The sequence below is a fragment of the Dermochelys coriacea genome, chromosome 1 (genome assembly GCF_009764565.3).
Source record: "Dermochelys coriacea isolate rDerCor1 chromosome 1, rDerCor1.pri.v4, whole genome shotgun sequence".
Classification (NCBI taxonomy): domain Eukaryota; kingdom Metazoa; phylum Chordata; order Testudines; family Dermochelyidae; genus Dermochelys; species Dermochelys coriacea.
Window position 1 is genome coordinate 137,478,692 of NC_050068.2, and position 25,573 is coordinate 137,504,264.

The window sequence follows — 25,573 nt, forward strand, 5'->3', positions numbered from 1 at the left end:
GGGAACCACACCTGTTGCCTCCAATATGGCTCCATATGAAATCAGATAGGAAAGTGCTTTGGAGAACTGAAAAGTACTTCAGCAAGAGCACTGCTCTTACGCATCAATGACTAGATAATTTGCTGGATTCATATTGTAAAAACAAAGTTAAAATCTTTTGAAGGTAAGCTCTAGAATATGTAAATACACAGTTGCAATGTAAAAACATGTCCATCAGGATATCACACTCTCTTTGAACAAATAATGAAAGAAAATGCACTGCACATGAGGGTAGATGATTTACAATCTGTGAGATGCTAAATTCCGCCACTGTGCTATTAATTTCCCATTTAAGTCACGGGGGCTGAGTACGCCCACCACCTCTCAAGAGCAGGCTCTTTGAGAATAAAGAATGAGGAAACTTTGGCTAATTTGAAATCAGGAAAAGATTAACCTGGGAACTCTGAACTATGGGTTCAGCTAGCTAAAGTTACATTGCTGGCAGCATTTTGATCAAAGGGACCAGTTATCCTGGTGTCTGCTAGGAGGTTACTGACAAGCAAATGTGAGTGTTACACACAGAGCTGTATTGATTACTTGTAAGACTACTGATACAGAAGTGTACTTTGCAAACTTTGAGGAAGACTTAGAACCTGGTATTTTGTAATAATGGGGAAAAGCTGGCATATTTTCAGCCTGCACGGCCGACTCTTTTAGAGCATGACCTGATACCTAGTCAATCAGTTTTTCCATTGATTTCAATGGGCATTGGATCAGGCCCTTAAAGAAGAGGAAATGTTTTAGGATTATAAAAGATAACTGATGATACGATCTAAAAGACTGAAATATGACGTTCTGTCTTCCATTAGATGACATTGGGGCAAGGAAAGATATATATATTTCAATCACCTGAAAAAGTCTAAACATTTATTGCAACCAAAATGCCATACTTAAATTAACCTGGACACAGACAAGATGGGAAACAAGAAGCCATGTAACTGTTTTCTCTATTTACATATAGATAGATTTAAACCTTGTTTTTTACATCCAGTTTTGACTTAATGCCCCATTTTCTTCACTAATGTGAGCTGCAGGAAGTCAAACCTGATGGACACTGTACCAAGGTTTAGGAGAATGACACAGTGAGTGGAGATGGGCAGCTCCATGGCATAGGCCAGGCTAAAGTATAGCCTACAAAGGCTTAGCCCTGGAGCAGGATTTTTTCCTTTTTTACTTCTTTTTCTTTTCTCCTTTTTTAATTAGATCCTTTTATATTTCACAGGTTTTTTAAAAATCATGGAGTTAATTTTATGTGGATGCTTTCTGTCATCTATTTAATTCAAATATTAATATGGTTTAAAATACATATGGCAAGAGATTGGTCCATAAAAATAATAATTGCTGGTATTCTTTTTAAATTATTAATGAATACAACTCTAATAATATTTATATCTTTACAAAAATGAGGGCAAAAGTCTGCCCTCAGTTAAACTGCACAACCTCACTGCAGAACACAGAACTACATGAACATAATCTAGTGCAAAATCTGGCCCTCTCATTTAAAAAGTTACCTACTGAAAATTTACAATAGCTCCCAGAACTGTTTCAATAAAGCAAACAGGTTTAATTAATATTTGTAAAAGCATTTTGAAGATTATGAGTGCTATTATATTATTATTATCAGCAACAAGTATATAAATAGACTTGTCAACTTTTATTTGATAGTATGAGCTATTATAACCTATTTTTAAAGGATTGGTATGTATTTAGGCACACAATGAAAAATTTATTAAAAATATACTAGTTTGCATACAGCAGTCAAAGGAACTTTGCTTTATCACCTTTAGTAAAAATTTCACTAAACTGCTTGTTCTAGATATAGCTTTTTATATCTGAAACAGGATTTTATTTTCCTTTATAATAAATGCACTTATTTATTTATTTTTTCATTTAAATGAATATCTCTAGTGATAATTTCCAATTACACATCCGATGACATGAGCTGTAGCTCACGAAAGCTTATTCTCAAATAAATTTGTTAGTCTCTAAGGTGCCACAAGTACTCCTCTTCTTTTTATATGTAAAAAAGTAGCATAACTTGACATTTATGAGAAATAGGGACTTAGGTTCAGATTAACTTGCGGTACCAATATTTGAAAAGTATGGCCTAAACAATTTACCTGTAGCCTATAGGTATTGGTAGGTAAGACATAGGTATAAATTAAGGCAGTAATGCAATGCACCTAAAAGCCTCAAGGCCTGTAAGACAATAGCTTAGCTCAGCATTTTTCAAATGCGGGCACCATGGCCACTTGCAGCCACCAGTGGCTTTTTTTGCAGCCACAACAGCCTCCAAAGCATGGTTGGAAATTGCAGGAGACAAAGCAGTGGCCCCTCCCTGCAGCGCCCCGCTGTTGCTCCAGAATAACTGTTACCAAGGACAGCGATATGCACCACCAGGGATTGGTGCCCTGCACCACGCAACCTCCTCCTCGTGGGTGCTTTGCAGCGCCTCTGAAAACACACGGGGCTGGTGTACATGGCACTGGAGATGGCTCTTGTCAGTGGAAGTGGCTGCAGCATTCGATTGCTGGGGCGCTTTCCTGCTCCTGCCCGATCTGGGCACGGAGCCTAGGACTCCACAGGTGGCCAGGGAGTTCCTGACCCACCTTACCTGGGGCAGGGTCTCACTGAAGGGTCATGGGAGGCTGGGACAGAGAGACTGGTCAGTGCTTCCCCAGCCTGGGGCCACGCGCACTGTTTACAGATGCTGTAGTTATCGCAGTAGCTCAGTGGCTCAGGGCTGCTTCAGGGCTTGGCAGCTTCCCAACAGGGTGAGGGGCTCCCGCTCCATGACACCCTCCGAGCACTAGAATAGGAACAAAGTCTGGGTGCACTGAATGGAGAGCTCTACTTCCTACTGCTTTCCAACTACATAAATAAATGACAACAATTTGGACGTGTATGTGTGCATATTTATTTGTTTTTTTTTCCTAAAGTTAATTAAGTATTTTAGGAAAAATTGTCAGAGCGGCCACCAGCAAGAGTTGGTGACCACATGCTGAGATCACCAAAAAATGTATTCTGAGAACCCCTGGCTTAGCTAAACTAATCAAGGCCTAAGGCCTCATAAGATAACGAGGAGTAACCCTAGATCATAAGATATCACAAGACAGAATGCTTTAATAAATGAGTATGACTAAACTTCTGACAGGTAACCACAAGATGTCAGTTAATACAAGCTTTAGATATTTTAAGTTAGGAACATCAGAAGATATCCAACCACAGGAATGCCATAGACACTAACTGACAAATATGCTAATAAACTTGAGGTAAAAGGCCTAGTAACTTATGGGAGAAGAGCACCCCAATTTAGTAGGGTGAGAAAATACAGACAAGGAAAAGGGGCTGAGACCCCTACTGATTATGTGGTAGGCACAGTAAAAGTGCATTTCAGCCAACATGCCTTGGAAGAGGCCAGGACAATGACTGCTAGTAAGGATGACAATGAAGATGATGACTAACATTTTGGGTTGTTCTGCAAGAAACAGTGAGAGTATATGGATGCTCAGACACTCGTTTTATATTATTTCTACCCTCTTCGTGGAGTTGAAGTGTTTGTGATATTGCTAACCGTGCTAAAAAAATGTTATGAAGACAGAAGGCCTTTCCTAAGTATGAGCATCTCTGCTGTGCACACCAGGGTTCTCATCATTATGATAACTCTAATGCTTCTGGGTCTCATCAGGAGCCAGGACCCTCTTAACCCACAGAATGTTATTGGGATTTCTAATTGATCAATATAATTAATACACAATCAATAGATTAGGCAACATACCTAAGGTCACCTAGTGAGGCAATGGCAGAGCCAGGAATAGAATCCAGTTCTCCTTAAGTCCCAGTCCTGTGCCTATCTATTGGACTAGGCTGCTTCTGCATCGAGATCTGAGCTACCCCCTTTCAAGTGCTGCTCTGCTACTCTGTAAGTCATATTTCCCTCTGACTTGAAAAGCAACAGTTCAATTCTTCAACGCACCTGCCTTCTGGACTTGAAATTGACAGGACCCAGTTCTGAATTTGATTCCTGTGGTGAATAAGCCCCTTTTCATTTTAAATAGATACCAGAGTACACTTCAACTCCAAGCACAGCTGGAAATATTTTAGTAATCAAGGGGGTTTCCTCCAGTTCTCCACTACACTAACCACTCACAGGACATTCACACACAGGCTAAACTTTTGAAGCCGTCAAACTGACAAGAATGAAACTGCCAAAGGTTTGACTTATCATGGAACTGAGAAAGTGACTTTATAGTTAAGACTATAACGAGTTTTCCATTATAAAACTAATTTTGACCTTCACTTCTACCTTCCTCAGAAAGACTCCTTTCTGTCTGAAATTTATTACATGTGGCCTCCTGCCAGAAAACTTTATAGGAAACTCTTTGAAAAATGAGCTCTTGGAAAGGTCTATCATCTTTTAAAAATGTTGTATCTCAAATATAGGTTGGCCTAGTAACATTAAATGTATTCATAGTATCATAAAAGTTAGAGATTAAAAAAGCCTATTAGATCATCCAGTCCATCTTCCAGACAATGAAATAGTGTGACTTTCAGTATTTTCTGGAAGTCTGGTTATTTCATTCTAGAGTTTGTATGGATCAACCAAGATACTCAAAACTAGATCAGATGCAAGACATACAGCCCTCTCTGTGTGAAACTATGCAGACATTTAGCAAATATTTTTAAAGATTTCCAGCAGCTAATGGAGTCCTCAAAGGCTGATGTGTCTGAGAACTCCATTAGCTCTTGGCATACTTTACAATTTTTGCAGAAGACTTGCACAGTCTGACTATGAGGGGGTTAGAGGTCTTGTAGGAGCTAGTGCAATCCTTGAGGAAGATTTTTCAAAGACACAAATGAGAGTTGGGTACCCAATTCCTACTGATTGTCAATGGGAGTTCGGCACCTAACTTCCCTTTGTCTCTTTGAAAATGTCTCCTCTGTACATTGGCTGATTCAGGGAATGGATGCAGTCTAATGAATCTGACTCCTCACAGAAGCTCTGTTCCCTCTGCTGCCACAGAGAACCACCCTCCATCAGGACCACGGTCAGCTGCACAAGCAATGCTGGGTATGTCTACATTGCAGCTGGAAGCATGCCTCCTAGCCTGGGTAGACAGATACATGCCTGCTCTACTTAAGCTAGCACACTAAAAATAGAAGTGTGAACATTGCTGCTCAGGTGATGGCACAGGCTAACCACCCAAGAATGGACCCAGGGGGTCGTGTGGGATCGTACTCAGATGCCTAGCCCATGTCGCTGCCCATGTCACAACGTCCATGCTGCTAGTTTTAGTGTGCTAACTCAAGCGGAGATAGTGTTTGTCTGTCTAGGCACACTACCAGCTGCAGTGTAGACATACCCAGCATTGCTTGTGCAGCTGACCATGATCCTGATGGAGAGTTCTATTATTCTCCTCTGACATACCCATTATGACCATTTTGGAGGCCTACGGTCCCTTAGGTGGGCTACATTTGGTTTTTTAGGAGGTTGTTTGGTGCACTGCTCCTGCTTCATTTTGGGAGCAAGGTGACCCTTATCCCTTTTCATCACAGATTTCCCTTTTACCAGCTGCTGGTCAGGAAGGGAGTTCAAGTGTCTTTCTGGCCTCAGATCTGTCTCCCAAATATAGAGCCATCTTTTCTGACACAAAAATACACCTCTTTACACCCCCTCAAACACTTCACTTTAGGAGCAAAGAAAAACAATTGAGGCACTTTTTTACCTCTGGGCTCTTTTGGCATTTATTCTGCCATAGCAAAGTGACTGGCCTGCAAAAGGGGAAAATCTTTGCAATGGGGTTTTATAGATCATATTAACATATCATGTGTTAGCACAGGGGCGGGCAAACCTTTTGGCCTGAAGGCCACATCGGATTTCTGAAATTGTATGGAGGCCAGTTAGGGGAGGCTGTGCCTCCCCAAAGAGCCAAGTGTGGCCCTGACCCCGCCCCCTATCTAACCCCCCCCCGCTTCTCACCCCCTGACGGCCCCCTCGGGACTCCTGCCCCATCCAACCCCCACTTCCCTGTCCCCTGATGGCCCCCCCAGAACCCATGCCCCATCCACACCCCCGTCCCGACCACCCCCAGATCCCCCAACCCTGACTGCCCCCCACCACCCCATCCAACCCCTCCTCTCATTCCTGACTGCCCCCCCGAACCCCTGCCCCATCCAACCCCTCCTCTCATTCCTGACTGCCCCCCCGAACCCCTGCCCCATCCAACCACCCCTTCTCCCTGACCGCCCCCAGAACCCCTGCTCCTGACTGCCCCCCACTGCCCCATCCAACCCCCCCTCTCCTTCCTGACTTCCCCTCCAGGACCCCTGCCCCCATTTAACCCCCCTGTTCCCCGCCCTCTGACCACCCTGACCCCTAACCACACCCCACTCTCCTGCCCTCTATCCAACCCCCCCTGCTCCCTGCCCCCTTACCGCGCTGCCTGGAGCACTGGTGGCTGGCAGCGCTACAGCTGCGCCACCCAGAGCAGCAGGACAGGCAGCCGCGCTGCCTGGCTGGAGCCAGCCATGCCACTGCGCAGCACAGAGCACCGGGTCAGGCTCTGGCTCTGCAACCCCGCCGTCCAGAGTATTGCACCAGCAGTGCAGTGAGCTGAGGCTGCAGGGGAGTGGAAACAGAAGGGGAGGGGCGGGGAGCTAGCCTCCCGGGCCAGGAGCTCAGGGTCTGGACAGGATGGGCCCGTGGGCCGGATGTGGCCCGCAGGCCATAGTTTGCCCATCTCTGTTTTAACATATACAATTTAAATAGTTTGGGTTCATTTTCAGTCCTTGAAGCTCTGGAGACAAAAAGAACTGGAGTAGCTTAGCTTCAATGGGAGAAGCTACGCCTGCATCCAAAGTCAACAAGTTTGTCTCTGCCTCCAAAAGCTACGGGGTAGACTAAAGACCCACAGTCAGAATTTGCCTAAGAAACATAATTTAAAACACTACTATTGGCAGGAGGTACATGTTTGAATGCTGTGCACAACTTATTTTGTGATGAGCAAATCAATGATGTGGCAGAGGATGCAAGTAGTATTTTCCTTTATAAATCTGGACCATGACCACGTAAGATTTGGATAACTCATCAGCAATTTTTTTTCAGCCATCATGATCAACTTTGTACACCAAGTATGGAGAATTGTATGTAATCAAACAAGCTTTAAAACTTCAACTCCTAAACATTTATAATACTCCAGTTTTCTGAAAGAGACTAAAATGTACACTTTCAACTAATGCTAGTGGCTTGTGGAATGTTTTCCAAAGCTGGCTCATTAGCAGCAGAGCCACATGCTTTGGACACCTAGATGAATTTGTCCGAGCCAATCTATTCTAATTTGGATTATTTAATTAATGTCTGAGGCATCAGGGTCAACCTCCCTCTCCTAGGTGTTTTAGGATATCAGAAGGATACGGGAGTTTTGTCTAAGAGTTTGACCAAGACATGTTGATAGATCCCATAATGCTGTCTTTACCAAGCCACTAGCCAATAATATACACATTTGCCTTTGTTTCAACTTTTTTGCCTTGTTTTCAATCCAACTGACCTCATTCAACCCAAATCTCTTTCTGACAGTCCTTCTCTACACAGGACTAGCATTTAAAATGTCAACAGACCCAACTTTGTTGTTAAAGTCAAATTACACATATTTAATTATTTACATCTCTTCTTGTAAGCCTTACGACCCCTTAGTTATTTATGTTGCTCTTTGAATACCCTCCAATTTGTTGACAGATATTTGGTACTGAGCTGCTGAGAACAAAATGAGTGGCTTGACAAAGTCAGGCTGGACATTTGCAAGAGAGTGGTGGAAGGCAGGTATGTTCGCCCTAGAATGATAAAGGCCCTTTTTCTTATAATTTGATAAGGGATTACCTCAGACCTGAGACCTTTAAAAACTCCTCCTGTGATGAGAGAGGAGGAGGAGAGACAAGCTGCTGCAAGGCTAGGGGCAACAGGGAGAGAGGCCTCTCCAGGTTGAGAGGCTGTTCTCCTCCCTACAGGGGCAGGACTGGCTCCAGGCACCAGCTTTCCAAGCAGATTTCCAATGAGTGCTTGGGGCGGCATTTAGAATGGGGCAGCGGTCCGTGTCCCGCGGCAGCAATTCGGCGGCAACTTTGCTGCTCTTCCCACCGCAGCAGCTTTTGGGTGGCAGCTCCGCCACTGTTGAGGCGGCGGCAATTTGGCAGTGACTGCTTGGGGCGGCAAAATTGGTAGAGCCCCCCCTGTAAAGGGGAAACAACCAAATATGAGTGCCTGTTTAGGGGAAGGACTGGCATCCCAGGGCCAATAAAAGGAAAAGACCCCAATGCCCCTCAAAGAGGGAGGCAGCAGAAAAAGGTATCCCCTTTTATTTTGTGTTTGTGAATTTGTCTCTTTTGTTTAGTGGAGGAGCACTCTTTGGGCCTGCCCCAAGACCTACCTTGAAAATACTGATAAATAAACATAGAGTGGGAAGACCAACTATATCCAGACTGGGGCTGATTTAGTCCAGGCCCCGCCACTGCCAGAGGGGGAAGTGCTAAGCCCAATGAGGCAGAGGTGGTGTCTGGGCACAGTGGGTCAAATTCTGACCTGTTACATCTGTGCAATCCCACTGATTTTGATTTCACATTCTAGATACTATCTCATCTATCCTGTGTTAGAGAGTCCTTATTAATTCTATGATGTGATGCCTCTGGCAGAGCAGCCCAAAATTCCATTGCCCACTTTTCATCACTATACTGCATTATACAATCATATCTAACTGAGCTTATGGCATCACTGCTTTCCAAGTTGTTCCCTCCCCCTAAATACCTATGCTCAGATTTGTTGTTCTCATTGCATCATAGTTTGTATTTCCAAGCTGATTCTCATATTGTTATTTCCAAGCTCTCTAGACCACAATGTTCACACAATGTTCGAATTAGGTATAACCTGAACTGAACTAATTGTTGCTTTATCTTACCATGTAGCGTTCACTGCTGATGGCATGAAATAAAACCATATTTAACACCAATATCTCCAGCAGTCCATACCTCTATATCCTCATATTACGTGTCATTTCCTTTTGTTATCTAGTTTTCACTAGATTCAGTCTATAATGCATTCACATGATGCACTTAAATTCTGTTTATGAAAACAAAACATAATTGAACTTATGCATGCAGAAAGAAAAGGATCACCTTTCATACCATGCTCATATGGTGAGAAAGTTCCAGCATCTATGTTAATATACGGATCAATTTTGATTGCAGTGACTCGTAGACCACATGATTTCAGTATGGTGCCAATGCTGCTTGCAATGATTCCTTTGCCAATGCCTGAGATGACACCACCGGTTACCAGGATGTACTTCATTGGAAAATGAATAGCAGCACATAGATCTCGAGTTGGAAATCTAACAGTGACAAAAAGCACATTTGGTAAACACACATTTATCCTTAGAAATCACACTAAATCAGCATGCAGAAAAGGAAACCCAAAATGAGCTTCAGAAACCAAAATATCAAAATTAAATATAGTCACAATTTTGGACTTTAAATCTTTTTAAATTTAAAGTTTTTTAATCACTTCATACATATTCTGCTAACTTTAGTTCAAGGAGTTTTCATTCCAACTACATTAACTACAATACATTTTATCTTTGTCTGACAGTTCTATCTTTAGAGGAAGAGACTGAACCTTTGAAGGACTGTCCAAACCAAAGGATGCTGTCGCCCTGTTTTCCAGCTGTTTTTCATTCCCCCTTCTGCCCCCAGAGCCTATCATGTAGCCACTATTCTTCCAGAGGGCTTGCTGTCCCTGCTAAGCCAGGAAGCAACAGACTGAAAAAGGGAAACGGAACCAGATCTTCCACAGAACAATGCATGGCACCACTGATCACCAGCCCAGAACCTTTTTCTTACATGTTTATCCCATTAATAGATACTGCATGAGGGAAAACAGAAAACCAATAATTTGAAGACTTCCATTCTGCTGCAAAGTAAAAAAACAGTGTGGTGATGGAAAAGCAAAGTCTCAGATTTAAAACGACTTCATAAATATAATGGTAATGTAATGCTGGGCAACTGTACTTGCACCAGTGGGTTGCTTCAGTTTCCTGGAAGTTGATTCTATCTCAAGACTAGCGAAAGGATAGAAACACTGGCCCGTGGGACTGTTGAATAGTGATGGCAGACTCTCAGAACACAAGTCTGGGGCACCTGGGGCCAGAGCTGCGTCCACAATGCGAAATGATGTATTGTGAACTCATGTCTCAGTTAGATTTTGGGCTCGGACCCAACCCCCTTGCTGGGTCTTTGGACATGGGTCCTGAGGGCTTACTGGCCCAAGTCAGATAGATTTGTGTGTCGACAGATGGAGGAATTGGGCTCAAGCCTGAGTCCAGACTTTCACTGTAGTATAGACATACCCTTAGTGTCCTGTCACCCATTTGTCTAGGTTGGCATTCTGCTACAACCTCGAGACATAGCATAGTCTAGTGGGTTGTGCATTGGGCTCAAAGCCAGGAACTTGAGCTCTAAGCCTGACTGACTCTGACACTAATGGCCTTGAACAAGTCATACAGGGCATGTCTACACTGCAAAAACTAATCCTATGGCAGCAGATTTCAGAGTCTGGGTCAACTGACTTGGGCTCACAGAGCTTTTGCTATGGGGCTATAAATAGCAGTGTAAATGTTCCTGCTCAGGCTGGAGCCCAGGCTTTGAAACCCAGCAAGCAGGGTGGGTCTCAGAGCCCAGGCTCCAGCCTGAGTGGAAACATCTACACTTCTATTTTTAGCCCCGTGAGCTCAAGTCAATTGACCCAAGCTCTGAAACTCAATTACACAGTTTTTTTCTGCAGTATAGATATACCCTTAACCTGAACATGTCTCAGTTTCCCCATCAGTAATACTGGAGATAACGCAAACATTTCTCTCTCAAAAGACATTGAAAGAATTAATTTATATTTATACCATACTTTGAAAATTAATGTGCCAGGTAAATGCTTATTATGATGATGATATCTTGATTAGTAGAAGAGGTAGACTACCACATTTAAGAGTTTTCTACAGTTTATTTTAGTACTAGTGAATCATCATGAGACTAGTGTATCATCATGCATACACAATAATTGAGATTCATAAACAATACATATCTAAAGCCAGGTCTTCACTAAAAAGTTAGATTAACCCAGCTACGTCACTCAGGGGTGTGAAAAATCCACACCCCTGAGAGATGTAGTTAAGCTGACCTAACCCCCAGTGTGGACAGCACTAGGTCGAAGTAAAAATTCTTCCACTGACCTATCTACTGCCTCTAGGGGAGGTGAATTAACTACTGTGATGGGAGAGCCACTCTGGCAACTGTTGTGAATGTCTTACACTGAAGTCTTCAGCTGTGCTGCTGTAGCATTTTAAGTGTAGACATAGCCTAATTCCTATTTAGCTTATCTCTTGAAAAGTAGGCTTTTTTGATTAGTAGCTTCGTTAGCTACATTTTCAGAGAATTCCCTATCACCATCAACTAACAAATTCAAAAAGAAGACCTCTGTGGGGTTCAAAAGCTTGTCTCTGTCAACAACAGAGGCTGGTCCAATAAAAGATACTACTTCACCAACATCGTCCCTCACTTATCCTGGGACTGATAGGGCTAAAATTACTGTACACTGAATGCTGTATGACAGTAAAGTTTAGACATAAACAAACAAGCTAAATAAGAGTGAACAGTGTAACACTGTTGCAAAAAAAAGCAATCATCATTCTGGGATGTATTAGCAGGAGTGTTGTAAGGCAAGACACAAGAAGTAATTGTTCCGCTCTACTCCACTCTGATTAGGCCTCACTGGAGTACTGTGTCCAGTTCTGGGCACCACATTTCAGGAAAGATGTGGACAAACTGGAGAAAGTCCAGAGAAGAGCAACAAAAATTATTAATGATCTAGAAAACATGACCTATGAGGGAAGATTAAATTGGGTTTGTTTAGTCTGGAGAAGAGAAGACTGAGAGGGAACATGATAACATTTTTCAAGTACATAAAAAGTTGTTATAAGGAGGAGGGAGAAAAATTGTTTTCCTTAACCCCTCAGGATAGGACAAGAAGCAATGGGCTTAAATTGCAGAAAGGGCGGTTTAGGTTGGATATTAGGAAAAACCTCGTGTCAGCGTAGCGAAGCACTGGAATAAATTGCCTAAGGAAGTTGTAGAATCTCCATCATTGGAGATTTTTAAGAGAAGGTTAGACAAACACCTGTCAAGGATGGTCTAGATAATATTTAGTCCTGCCATGAGTGCAGGGGACTGGACTAGATGACCTTCAAGTTCCCTTCCAGTCCTACAATCCTATGATTCTATGAAACAAAAGCAAAGAAACACTATATAGCACAATTAAGCCATCTTGAATGGCTTAGCTTTTATTTCTTTGACTTAACTTACACCATTACAGTTATTTATATCAATACAGGTTGTGTTAAACTTTAGTACTTTCATGAAGTTAAAGTGCTATATAAGTGCTAAGATTTTTTTGGTTTTGTTATCATAGCAATCATAGAATATCAGGGTTGGAAGGGACCTTAGGAGGTCATCTAGTTCAACCCCCTGCTCAAAGCAGGACCAAGCCCCAATTTTTGCCCCAGATCCCTAAATGGCCCCCTCAAGGATTGAGCTCACAACCCTGGGTTTAGCAGGCCAATGCTCAAACCACTGAGCTATCCCTCCCCCAAATAAGCAGTACTGACATTTATCTGAAATGAAATGAAATTATTTTCATTTTTTTTCTTTATTTAAATTTAGATGTGACCAGCAAAAATCTTTAGGCACATGATTGATACTTAAATTAACATATTACACTGTAAATCTATTGTATCAAATTACATTTACTAAGAGTTATTTTTGTTTTTAATGCAAAGCTATTTTGTTTTATATAAGAATCCTAGAATTCCATGAGTGATAGGTGCCTAATAAAATAATTTATATTTTCTCTCAAGTACACAGCTTGGTCAACCCTCTGCCTAGAAATCAGTATGCATACAGAAATCTTCTTATTTGTTAACACTGTGCAAACACCACACACTTAGGACCACAGAGAAATTGCATTAAACTGAAGAAAAGCACAAATACAAAAAACATTGACCAACAGAGCCCTTTGCTTTGAATGACAATGTGACTATAGATTCAATATACAAACTTTGTGTTGCTAAGGAAAAGTCAATTCAAAGTTGGGTCTTAAAGGATAGTCAGCTTAAAAATTATGGGCCACACTCTCTGCTATGTTGATTATTCCCCTATAAGGACAAAGAAACTTTTTGGGTCTGAACTCAGAATCTCTTCAACCTTCTTCCATCTAGCAGAGGCACATGCACCTACAGACGGGGCTGACAGCCCAAACTCAAAAACCTGAGTATGTCTGCATCTGCCAGAGGGATCGACCCATAAAGGCTCTCTGTCTCTGCAATGTTTCCAGGACATCCCTGCTTTCTCTCAAGAGTTCTCCAACTTCATCTCTAATTTATATGATTTCATAATTAATATTTTACAATTTTGAAGCATCTTTTGTTTCAAGTTTTAAAAAATAAACATTATTTTCAGTGTATTTTCTTTACTTCTCCAGTCTAAGAATCAAAGATCTGGTTTGATTACTCTGCCCAGTACTTCACAGGAGAACTGACACAGGAAGTGCAACAGGGCTAATGTACTGGACAAGAGGCAAATGAAATGGATTCATCTTTTTATTAAGATGTCAGAGATGTGTTAACACAAGGTGTAGCCAACCTACGGCTCCAGAGCCACATGAGGCTCTTCAGAAGTTAATATGCGACTCCTTGTATAGGCACCAACTCCGGGGCTGGAGCTACAGGCGCCAACTTTCCAATGTGCCAGGGGGGTGATCACTGCTCAACTCCTGGCTCTGCCACAGGTCCTACCCCAACTCCACCCCTTCCCGCCCCCCTCCCCTGAGCCAGTCCTCACTCCTCCCCCCTCTCTCCCAGAGCCTCCTGCACACCACAAAACAGCTGATCACTGTGGCTGCTGGTGGGTGTGAGGCGCTGGGGGGGGGTGAGGGCCAATGGGGGGCTGCTGACATATTACTGTGGCTCTTTGGCAATGTCCATTGGTAAATTCTAGCTCCTTCTCAGGCTCAGGTTGGCCACCCCTGAGTTAACAAGTACCAGACTGTCATTCAGAACACATGCTACACAGCAGGTAGATGTGTCGTGTTCAGAAACCTCCTATCTTCTAAGCTATAAAAATAATAGAGTTCAAGGACATATTATAGTGAAAAGATGAAGACTACCGTATTTGTAATATTTCCAAATTAAATATCAAATAAGTCCAAGGACATTGGACTATGAGATAGTGATCAAAAATATACAAGAAACTAAAATATCTTCAGAACTCTACCTTCTTCTATGTACAGCTGTAAGCAGTGCAGACCTTCCCAACATTACAATGTCACAAATAACCTGAAAAACAGAGAACAGGCACTAGTATTTATCCAAGTCCAAGGCACAAGCTGTTTAAAAAACAGTGAGATGCATTTTCAGATGGTTCCCAGGAAAGACAGAGGTGTACAGCACTCGTTAACACAAGTCAAAGTTTTGCATCTAATTATTAATGCTCTTAAAACTTTGGGAGGGAGTGTGTGTTCACAAGATAAAGCTATCCAGTCCACAAGCGTTCAGCAGATTAAGGAAATACTGCCAACTCCGATCAGAGAGAGCCTGACAACAAATAGTGCTTTAAAAAAAAAAATCTAGTAATTAGAACCCAGTTTAAAATATTACCAGATACCTACTAACCAGGGGAGGATACAAAAAATGAGGTGAGGAGTCCACCAGAAAAGTTTACCACCCTGTAGTAGAACTACCCTGACAAGATACTGTCTGTAACTCCAACCCTAATCCCCAGCTTCATTGCTGGAAAGAACCAGAGTGGTGGGAGCTCATCCTGCTGGATGTTCCATAGATCTGTTAGTTGTGGATGTCTGATAAATTCAAACCCCTCTCCCAGCATCCTCCTCTGGCTGAAGATATTTTAGCGTCTGTCTGAGAAATGGGAAGAAGAGCCGGTTGTCACTTTATCGCTCTCAACCCAGACTCACATGTGGGGCAAAAAAAGAAGTTCCCACAGGATCAATGCAGGATCAGTGTAATGATTTGGTACAAAGCAAACACTAGTGGGGGAAAAAAAAGAGTTCCTTTACATTCACATTTGTTATAAGCAAAAATGTTAACTACAGAAGCCCGGAAGGACAAAAGACAAATACAGAAATGAAAAATTTAGAAGAGTGGAGTACATGAAAATACACAATCCAAGCGAACTCAGAAAGTATTAAAAGCAAACTTCTACTCTTATTGCTCTACATGGTTCTTGTATCAGTTCTGTTTTTCTGAGATAATTCAACAAAAGAACTGGCCTGAAAGGCACACAAGAAACCAAATCTAATGCTTATACCAGTAACAGTTCTGCTGATAGGCAGTACTATTTATTGGCACTCTGGTGAAAATACTTACAAAAGGTGTATAAAACTGGTATGAACCATAGAAGGCAAGTCACGATGTGATTGTCATTCTCTGGTTCTTAACAATTTGCATTTTTTAAATCCCCTTTTTTAGTGGCTTAGAGGCAATCTCGCTTGTGGTGTACACAACTGCAGTACTGCATACACAAAAAACAGTGTAAAACTTGCAAATAGTGCGAATAACAGCTCTAAGTCTGCAATGTAGTGCACAAAAGCTGACCTCTACTTCCATTCAGAGCCCCGCTGACATAAGTGGTGTTCTGCACAGCCTCAGGGTCTATCTAAATAGAGTAAATTGCAAGACTGGGGCTTAAATTTCAAAATTTTCACTCATTTAAAAAATAAGTGAAATCAATTTTACTTTATACATTAATTTTTAGACAGACAGACAGACTTCAAATAAATCTTCTCTTTTCAGGTCACCTTTTCTTTGTCCTTCTACTTCTGCCTAAGTTCTCCCCTTAGCCAAAACATACATCATTCCACTGATGCTGAACACCACAAGGGGAGCAGGTTTATTGCTAAGCAATGTCCCTCCTAATGTTTCAGAGATGGCCAACCAACAAAGTGAAACAATGTAAATAAATAAATATCAATAATAATAGTAATACCTGGCTGTTATGTAGATCACAAAAACTGTCTCACATGTGGCAATTTTAAATTGCACAAAATATTTTAAAAGAATGTTACATATTTTAACCTATGTGAATATATACATATAGATAATATTTTATAACATTATGAATACTTTAAATATAGTACACACAGTGGGATGTATACCTGATCACAAAGCTTATACAAAAGCCCAGAAAAGCCATTCCATCAGCTAAAATGTCATTATTGTAGCTATATTAAAACAAGGGTTTGAAAAAATTAACTGACACCTACTCCCAGAGGCTGAAACAAAATTCTCCCTCAACCAGTGAGCTGCAGGGAAAACATCCTAGCCAGTAAAGCCACTCTTATAACTGAGAAGAGGAAGGGTGCTAGGATTCCTGCCAGCAAATCTGGTGACTCAATTATTCATAATATAGTAGAACCTCAGAGTTACGAACATCTCAGGAATGGAGGTTGTTCGTAACTCTGAAATGTTTGTAACACTGAACAAAACGTTATGCTTGTTTTTTCAAAAGTTTACAAATGAATAATGACTTAATACAGCTTTGAAACTTTATTATGCAGAAGAAATATTCTGTTTTTAACCATCTTAATTTAAATGAAACAAGAACAGAAACAGTTTATTTACCTTGTCAAATCTTTTATTTAACCTTTCTCTCTTTTTTTTTTTTTTTAGTAGACTTGTAGAACTTGTAAGTTTTCCATACAGGAAAGGGAAAATATTCCATGTTATTAATAACTAATTTTTCTATGCTACTTTGAGGGGGTTTATTTTATTTGTTTATTTTTAAGATTTTTGGACCCATCCACTTGTGTTTTGGACTCCTCCTCCAACTGCTGTTGTCAACAAAATTTTGTGTCCAGCCAAGCAATTTTCATCGCTCTTTCTGGGGAAAAAAAATACTAAATTGGAAATGTTAAACTGACACTTATGCACGTCAATAACAATACACAAATGAGTAGTCCTATTTAATTCAACAGGACTACTCACTTCCCTGAGTATTTATAGGGTCAAGGTCTTAGGACTATCCTTCTCCTAATGAAGTCAATTAAAAAACCTCAAATTAACTTTAGTAGGACTTCAGGTTGTCCAAGAGCTCACAAAAAACAACCCATTATTTTGCAACAGAATGCAAGAATTCAAAGGGGCCTGACAGGCCACAAACGCTGTTGAAAGTAGCAGCCAAACCTCTATAGAGAGCTGTTCAAGCAGCCTCATTTTCTCCTTTGACTCACATGGTTGACATGGCTAAGTAGTGCTCTGTGGACAGCAGTCTTTTACTTTCACTTTTAAAAGCCAAATTAGAAGCATTTAGTAGGTCATTATTTCAGTTGTATAAATGAAAGTATTATTTCCAAAGATCCCATGACATGTAGATGAGCAGAGAAAGAATTTGACAAAGTTAGCTAGGGAAAGGAAACAAAACAAAAAACACTAAAGGTATAAGCAAAAAGAAAAGGAGTACTTGTGGCACCTTAGAGACTAACAAATTTATCTGAGCATAAGCTTTCGTGAGCTAGAGCTCACTTCATCAGATGCATTCAGTGGAAAAAACAGTGGGGAGATTTATATACCATAAACCTTATAAAGGTATAAGGTTGCCATATGCTCTTAATGAGCAGACTCATGCAAATACACATGTGAATAACTTTACTCACACGATTAATTGCTTCTACTAACACAAGTTATTTTCATGGTTAAGTGTTTGCAGGATTGTAAACCTTCAGCAACGTATTGGAAATGAATTAGTATAACTGGTGAATTTTTTATTTACTTTTCACATTTCTGTTGGTATTGTTATTGAGTTGAGAACTGCAAATAGCCCTCAGCAGAATGACTCATATACTAGAAAAGTCATGTCCATGATGAGGAAGTTATTTGGCACTAGATTGCATCTGTGACCTGAGTGTCAGGAGGTATTAATGATCCCTGCACAGGAAAGCTACAAGCCTCCCACTTTTGCCAATAAATTTGCTAAGACTAATCTATGAGGATGAAGTCCATTAATAGAAATAATTTCTACAATTCTTGGAATATACCCTATCATTAGACAGGAAGAGGCTCTAGTGTATGACTTAAAGATATCTAAATATGAAAAAAATATTAGGAAGAGTGCAAGGAGGAATAAATAGGCCCCATCTACTTTAGGAAAATACATGTTGCTAACAGCAACACCGTGCCTGGCTTCAATTAGTGCTGAGAAGAGTTCACCTGCTCATGTAGATGGACTCAAATCCTTTTCAATCCTATCACATACAGGGGAACATTATCTCTATCATGCTTTTAATCATGATGGTGAATCAGCTTCCTCCTCCGTCCACACTACCAGTTAAACTGCTTCAGCAATGGGTCATTTTGCTAACATGCACGGCGGGAGGGGGAGGGGGGGGGGGACTAGGAAATGGTGAAGCGTTTGCCCCTGTGCTGTCACCCTGGCTCAGGCAGAGCTGCTGTGGCTCCCATGTGTTTACAGGAGCGGGGGGGGGCAATGACGGGCACGGCTCAGCGTACGGCCCTGACCACCCACGTGTGCAAGCAACACGGTGGGGCTGCCCGGCTGAAGGGGGCAGGCGCGAAACCCCCCCCCTCCCCCTTCCTGTAACCCCAGAGGCTTCAGCCCGCCCAGGGCCACCTCGTGGGGGGAGCCCGAGCGCGGCTATGGGCCCGCACGGCCCTGCCAGCGGGGGGAAAGGAGCCCAAAGCCGCCGCCGCCGCTGCTGCTCTGTCACCGGGGCGCCTGGAAGCAGCGCTGCCCCCCGGGGGAACTTGCCCGGCCCGGGGAGAGAGGGGAGCCGAGGCCGAGGCCGAGGCCGGTCCCCCTCGCCCGGGGCCGGAGGCCGCGCGGGCCGGCGGAGGCCAGGCAGGCGGCAGTTACCTGGGCGCGCGCCGCGTCTCAGCGGCGGAGGCGGTTGCAGGTTCCTCCTCCCTGGGCCCAGGTGCCGAAGGCGGGAGGCAGAGAGGGAGCCTCCGGGCGGCCGCCAGAGGGAGCCCGCGCTGCAGCCCGCGCCGAGCCCGGCCCCCGCTGGCCCGTCGGTGGGAGGGGGGCTCTCGAGGGGAGGAGAAGGCACCCGGGCCAGGCAGCCAGAGAGGCCTGAGGTCCGTGGGTGAATGCCCCGTGCAAACCGTGCCCTCCACCCAAACTTACCTGCTCTGCCCCGCAGGCACTTTTGCTCATGCATTTTTACAAAGCTCTGCCTGGCCCAGCCTGGGATACTTTTTGGCATGCACATGCATTTATCTCATCTCCCTATAAAGTCATGGAGCACTTTTTTAAATGAGAATTTTCTGTGACCAGGCCACTAGCTATATTCTTTTTTTTAAACGTTGACCTTGAAAATCTTCCCCTGGGTGTAGCTTGGAATAGAATCATAGAATCATAGAATATCAGGGTTGGAAGGGACCCCAGAAGGTCATCTAGTCCAACCCCCTGCTCAAAGCAGGACCAAGTCCCAGTTAAATCATCCTAGCCAGGGCTTTGTCAAGCCTGACCTTAAAAACCTCTAAGGAAGGAGATTCTACCACCTCCCTAGGTAACGCATTCCAGTGTTTCACCACCCTCTTAGTGAAAAAGTTTTTCCTAATATCCAATCTAAACCTTCCCCATTGCAACTTGAGACCATTACTCCTCGTTCTGTCATCTGCTACCATTGAGAACAGTCTAGAGCCATCCTCTTTGAAACCCCCTTTCAGGTAGTTGAAAGCAGCTATCAAATCCCCCCTCATTCTTCTCTTCTGCAGACTAAACAATCCCAGCTCCCTCAGCCTCTCCTCATAAGTCATGTGCTCTAGACCCCTAATCATTTTTGTTGCCCTTCGCTGTACTCTTTCCAATTTATCCACATCCTTCTTGTAGTGTGGGGCCCAAAACTGGACACAGTACTCCAGATGAGGCCTCACCAGTGTCGAATAGAGGGGAACGATCACGTCCCTCGATCTGCTCGCTATGCCCCTACTTATACATCCCAAAATGCCATTGGCCTTCTTGGCAACAAGGGCACACTGCTGACTCATATCCAGCTTCTCGTCCACTGTCACCCCTAGGTCCTTTTCCGCAGAACTGCTGCCGAGCCATTCGGTCCCTAGTCTGTAGCGGTGCATTGGATTCTTCCATCCTAAGTGCAGGACCCTGCACTTATCCTTATTGAACCTCATTAGATTTCTTTTGGCCCAATCCTCCAATTTGTCTAGGTCCTTCTGTATCCTATCCCTCCCCTCCAGCGTATCTACCACTCCTCCCAGTTTAGTATCATCCACAAATTTGCTGAGAGTGCAATCCACACCATCCTCCAGATCATTTATGAAGATATTGAACAAAACGGGCCCCAGGACCGACCCCTGGGGCACTCCACTTGACACCGGCTGCCAACTAGACATGGAGCCATTGATCACTACCCGTTGAGCCCGACAATCTAGCCAGCTTTCTACCCACCTTATAGTGCATTCATCCGGCCCATACTTCCTTAACTTGCTGACAAGAATGCTGTGGGAGACCGTGTCAAAAGCTTTGCTAAAGTCAAGAAACAATACATCCACTGCTTTCCCTTCATCCACATAACCAGTAATCTCATCATAAAAGGCGATTAGATTAGTCAGGCATGACCTTCCCTTGGTGAATCCATGCTGACTGTTCCTGATCACTTTCCTCTCCTCTAAGTGCTTCAGGATTGATTCTTTGAGGACCTGCTCCATGATTTTTCCAGGGACTGAGGTGAGGCTGACCGGCCTGTAGTTCCCAGGATCCTCCTTCTTCCCTTTTTTAAAGATGGGCACTACATTAGCCTTTTTCCAGTCATCCGGGACTTCCCCCGTTCGCCACGAGTTTTCAAAGATAATGGCCAAGGGCTCTGCAATCACAGCCGCCAATTCCTTCAGCACTCTCGGATGCAATTCGTCCGGCCCCATGGACTTGTGCACGTCCAGCTTTTCTAAATAGTCCCTAACCACCTCTATCTCTACAGAGGGCTGGCCATCTCTTCCCCATTTTGTGATGCCCAGCACAGCAGTCTGGGAGCTGACCTTGTTAGTGAAAACAGAGGCAAAAAAAGCATTGAGTACATTAGCTTTTTCCACATCCTCTGTCACTAGCTTGCCTCCCTCATTCAGTAAGGGGCCCACACTTTCCTTGGCTTTCTTCTTGTTGCCAACATACCTGAAGAAACCCTTCTTGTTACTCTTGACATCTCTTGCTAGCCGCAGCTCCAGGTGCGATTTGGCCCTCCTGATATCTTTCCTACATGCCCGAGCAATATTTTTATACTCTTCCCTGGTCATATGTCCAACCTTCCACTTCTTGTAAGCTTCTTTTTTATGTTTAAGATCCGCTAGGATTTCACCATTAAGCCAAGCTGGTCGCCTGCCATATTTACTATTCTTTCGACTCATCGGGATGGTTTGTCCCTGTGACCTCAACAGGGATTCCTTGAAATACAGCCAGCTCTCCTGGACTCCCTTCCCTTTCATGTTAGTCCCCCAGGGGATCCTGGCCATCTGTTCCCTGAGGGAGTCAAAGTCTGCTTTCCTGAAGTCCAGGGTCCGTATCCTGCTGCTTACCTTTCTTCCCTGCGTCAGGATCCTGAACTCAACCAACTCATGGTCACTGCCTCCCAGATTCCCATCCACTTTTGCTTTTGGAATAGCCCCCTATCCTCACCATACTACTGCTACTGCTTTCAAGTCTCCACAATATTTAAATTACTAATAGATCTTATTTTTCCTTGATTTTTCCAATCCCTTGGGAATTTCTGCTGAAGAATGTGAGTGACGCAGACAATGGATGTCAATGATGTTCGCACACAAAGTCCATCTCTCTGCATTGGGATTTAGGTCCTGATCATGCAGTTAAATTCACATAGTTGAACCCTTGCATGTGTGCAGTGTCCAGTTGACTTAATTGATTGGAATCTCACTCTGAAAAGGAATGAAATTTAAATATAAGGGTGAAAAGTGATTAAGAAGAAGAGTTATTAGAGACATGGTGCAACTGTTCCTGGTTTGAGGGACTGGAAAATAGGAAATAAAATGTTTGGTCAAATGCTGCCCTCACATATTCTGGTGCAAGCTATTGACTCAAGTTTTATAAGTAACTCCAGAATTATGGAGACTTACAACAGCAACGTGGAGATCAGATAAAAAGAGGCTTTATTTCACTACTGAAAGGGAAAGCAAACTTTTTCTAAAGGTCAAATTTCAGGGCTGATTTTGCGGCCACTGTGAACACAGAACTCATATTGATTTAAATGGGCGCTCCAAACACAATGCAGAATTGAGCTTTAAAAGACAGAGCATGATAAATTTCTCTCCAGCTTTGCTGATTGTTCAGTAGTTTTATTTTGTTAATGTAATTTTATATATAACATAGATGCTTTTGATTCATTTTAAACATTCTCCTGCATCATGCACTGATCTGATTCTGTGTCTCCTCCCTTTATGCTTACCTCTGAATTCTCAAAAGGGTCTCATCCTATTTCACCTTTCCTAACTTCACTTGACCACTATGTAGAGACACCATCATCATGCCAAATCCTAAAGGGATCTGGCCTTCTTGCAGATTCAGGGCCACCTGGATCATCTCTGGCTATGTGCTTCAGGTGGTTTGGCTGCATATTCACTTTATGGCCATCACCAGCAATCTTATTGCACCGCTGAAGCTTTTGGCACCCACATGATCGCCCGTTGTGTAGCTGCACTCCTTGATACATACACTTTGGAATGTGTTGGTCTTCCATTATAATATGTCCATATGGAGAAAGCCACCAAAACTTGAAGACATTATCTTAAAAAAGCATTGTCGGGTTTAACGCTTATTTTTACAGAGCCATAATGTTTTATGAACAAACACAAATAACAGCACCCTGCCCAAAGCAGCATGCAATGTATGGTCCTGATTATCCACATGCTGAATTTTACACCCGTGGGGAGTCCTATATGACTTCAGGTGACTATTCATTAGTATGTAAAATTAAGTAGATTCCTAGATACTAAGGTCAGAAGGGACCATTCTGATCATCTAGTCCGACCTCCTGCACAGCGCAGGCCACAGAATCTCATAGAACAGGCATGCACGATCAGGGCCTAAGTTTGCACGTATAAGATCAGTGGGTTGAGGTGACAAAAGCGCTGCATCATGGTGGGGAAGCGCATTTATTTACAAAATAGCGTGTGTATGTAAAAACTAAACAAAACCCCAAACCGTGCCTTCGGCAGCGGTGGGACAACGTCGTGGATGCCCCCCCCCCCTCCCTCCCTCCCTCCCTCCTTGCTTTCCAGGCCCAGCGAGGCTGCAGTCTTTTCGCACACGCACTTGCCATTGACTTCAATGAACAATCCCGGCGTGGGAGAACTTGCGGGAGGGCAGGAAGCGCCTGCACCCAAATCCCCACCTCTCTCGTACCCCACTGGCCGCCCCCTCTCCTTTACCTCCCCCATCGCTAGCCCCCCGCCCACCGCTCTGCCCCTCCCCGGCCTCTGTTCCTCTTCCAGGGGAGGAACAGAGAGAAGGAACTACGGAGCCCGGTGACCTACGGAAGTGACGTCACCCGGAACGGAGGCGGGGAGACCCCGGATGCCGGGGCCAGTGTCGCTCCCGCGCCGTGGGCGCTTCCGTTAGAGCCGTTGGGAGCGTTGGCGGGCCAGGGCCGAGGCCGCCGCGTGCGGGATGCTGCGGGGTCTGGGCAGCTGGTTCGGGCTGGAGCGGGCGGGCGAGGAGCAGAAGCCGCCGCCCGAAGAGAGCAGCAGCCCCGGGGAGCGGAGCGAAGCCGGGGGCGCCGAGAGGGCGGCGGCGGCGGCGGCGGCGGGCGGGGACCCGGCCGTGCGGAGCCAGGAGCAGGAGGATCCGGATCCGCTTTTCAGCCAGGCCAAAGGACTCGGCAGTGAGTGTCCGGCCCGCGGCCGGCAGGGGGAGCCGTCTCTTGCCCCGGTCGCGGGGCTGCTGCTCTGCGGGGACTCCGCGCACGGCCCGGCCCCGCCCCCAGCCAACAGACCTCTCGTCCCCATTTACTCCCCCCGCTACTGGCACTTCCCCTCCCCCTTTCCCGTCCCCCCACAGACTTCACGCTGCATCCCCCAGAGATCCCGCACCCCACCCCACTGACACCCCGGACTGCATCCCCCACGCATTGACAGGCCCCCTTATCCCTGTCCCCCTCCACACACAGGCACATACTGACCAGCTCTGACAGCTGCTCTCCCCACAGATGCTGATCTATCCCCCCGCCCCCCGTTAACCTGGCCCTGCGACGCGAACACCTATCTCCTCTCCACCCACCGACTCCCCCTATCCCCACCCCACACCGGCACCTAGTTTATTACTCATTCCCATGGGCCTTGCCCTCCTGCCTTCACGCCCTCCCTGAGTCTCAGCCAGAGCTTCACAGCACAGGTTAAAGCTCTAAAAAGGAGTTTGGGGGAAACGATACAGATGCTCTTTACACCATATTATAACACACTGGGGGTGGGAGAACTTCCTGCAGGGGTTGTGGAAATAGAAATATCTTAGTAAAGAAATACGGTCAGCTGATCGGTGTCTCTTAGAGTTTATCTGCACAGAAAAATTGTCTCACTTTAACTAAAGTGGCGCAATCCCCTCTAAGTGTTGATGCAGTAATACAGATATAAAGGTCTCTTATTCTTGGATAGCTTATTATTATACGGAAAGCAGAGTAAGCTATAGCAGTAAGTCACCTGTTCAGTAGTATAACTAAAGTGGGGTTTTACCAATATGACTAATTCAGTTTAAAAAACCCCACTGCCTTAACTGAAATAGTTATACCAGTACAATACATGGGTGTAGGCCTGGCAAAAAGGTGCTTCTTAAAAATCATGTTATCTCTTAGACTCTAGTTAGACTATAGGAAAAGGTGCCCTTTTTTAAAATCCAGGTAATGTAGCTGTTGAAAACCACTCGACACCAAGTAGGCCCAGTTTAATACCTTTAATTTGATTTTAGCAGGTCAAGTTATAGCGTAAATGGGACCCATAACTTGACCTGCTAAAATCAGCTAAAGCTGTTAAATTGTGTCTACGTTAGCATTAAGTGGGGTTTCAGTTGAGTTGAAGTGGCTTGTCTGAGTTAACTCCAGTGAAAAAACATCTTTTTCTAAGTCAAGACATCATAACATCTAGTGTAGACGCTGTTTGATAATTGTTTAAGGAAGGAGCATGGTTTACAATATCACCAGCAAACAATTTTAAAGGTGTCACATTGTCTATGCAAGTTGCTAAGTGGTGTTTCAAGTCTTCTTAGTTGACTTAATTAAAAATATCTCCTCATTCCCCACCTGCCCAAATGAAGACAGGGCTAAGGCTCTTCAATCCTCAGGCTTTACCTCTCGAGAGACTCCAGTCATCTCTTTCACTTGCCTAGGCTTTGCAAATCATATATGAATTACATTCTGTGATATAATTGTGACATAGGTTTATGATATGTACCCAGT

The 25,573-nt window shown here is 43.9% G+C and overlaps 2 protein-coding genes and 1 long non-coding RNA gene across 8 annotated transcripts in view; 2 read left to right on the plus strand and 1 right to left on the minus strand.

Moving 5' to 3' along the window:
- Positions 1-19,169, minus strand: part of CTPS2 (CTP synthase 2) — a 152,707-nt gene extending 133,538 nt beyond the window's left edge. For 2 of the 6 annotated variants that reach the window (XM_043504266.1, XM_043504250.1), the window contains exons 1-2: positions 19,018-19,169; positions 9,214-9,419 (exon numbers count right to left, since the gene is read on the minus strand). In XM_043504266.1, the coding sequence (XP_043360201.1) occupies positions 9,214-9,379 (166 nt within the window). In that variant the 5' untranslated portion in view covers positions 9,380-9,419; positions 19,018-19,169. Of the gene's footprint in view, positions 1-9,213; positions 9,420-14,403; positions 14,466-15,743; positions 15,801-19,017 lie in introns of all 6 variants that reach the window. The other 4 variants (XM_043504238.1, XM_043504235.1, XM_038389447.2 and 1 more) reach the window with 4 other exon arrangements.
- LOC122457895 lies at positions 505-10,595 on the plus strand. Its single transcript, XR_006277612.1, has 2 exons — positions 505-544; positions 9,689-10,595. It is a non-coding gene; the product is annotated as an uncharacterized LOC122457895 (long non-coding RNA).
- A 4,557-nt stretch (positions 19,170-23,726) lies between the features above and the next one.
- Positions 23,727-25,573, plus strand: part of SYAP1 (synapse associated protein 1) — a 34,096-nt gene continuing 32,249 nt past the window's right edge. Inside the window, exon 1 of the mRNA XM_038395979.2 lies at positions 23,727-24,010. Within this exon, the coding sequence (XP_038251907.1) occupies positions 23,797-24,010 (214 nt within the window). The 5' untranslated portion in view covers positions 23,727-23,796. The remainder of the gene's footprint in view (positions 24,011-25,573) is intronic.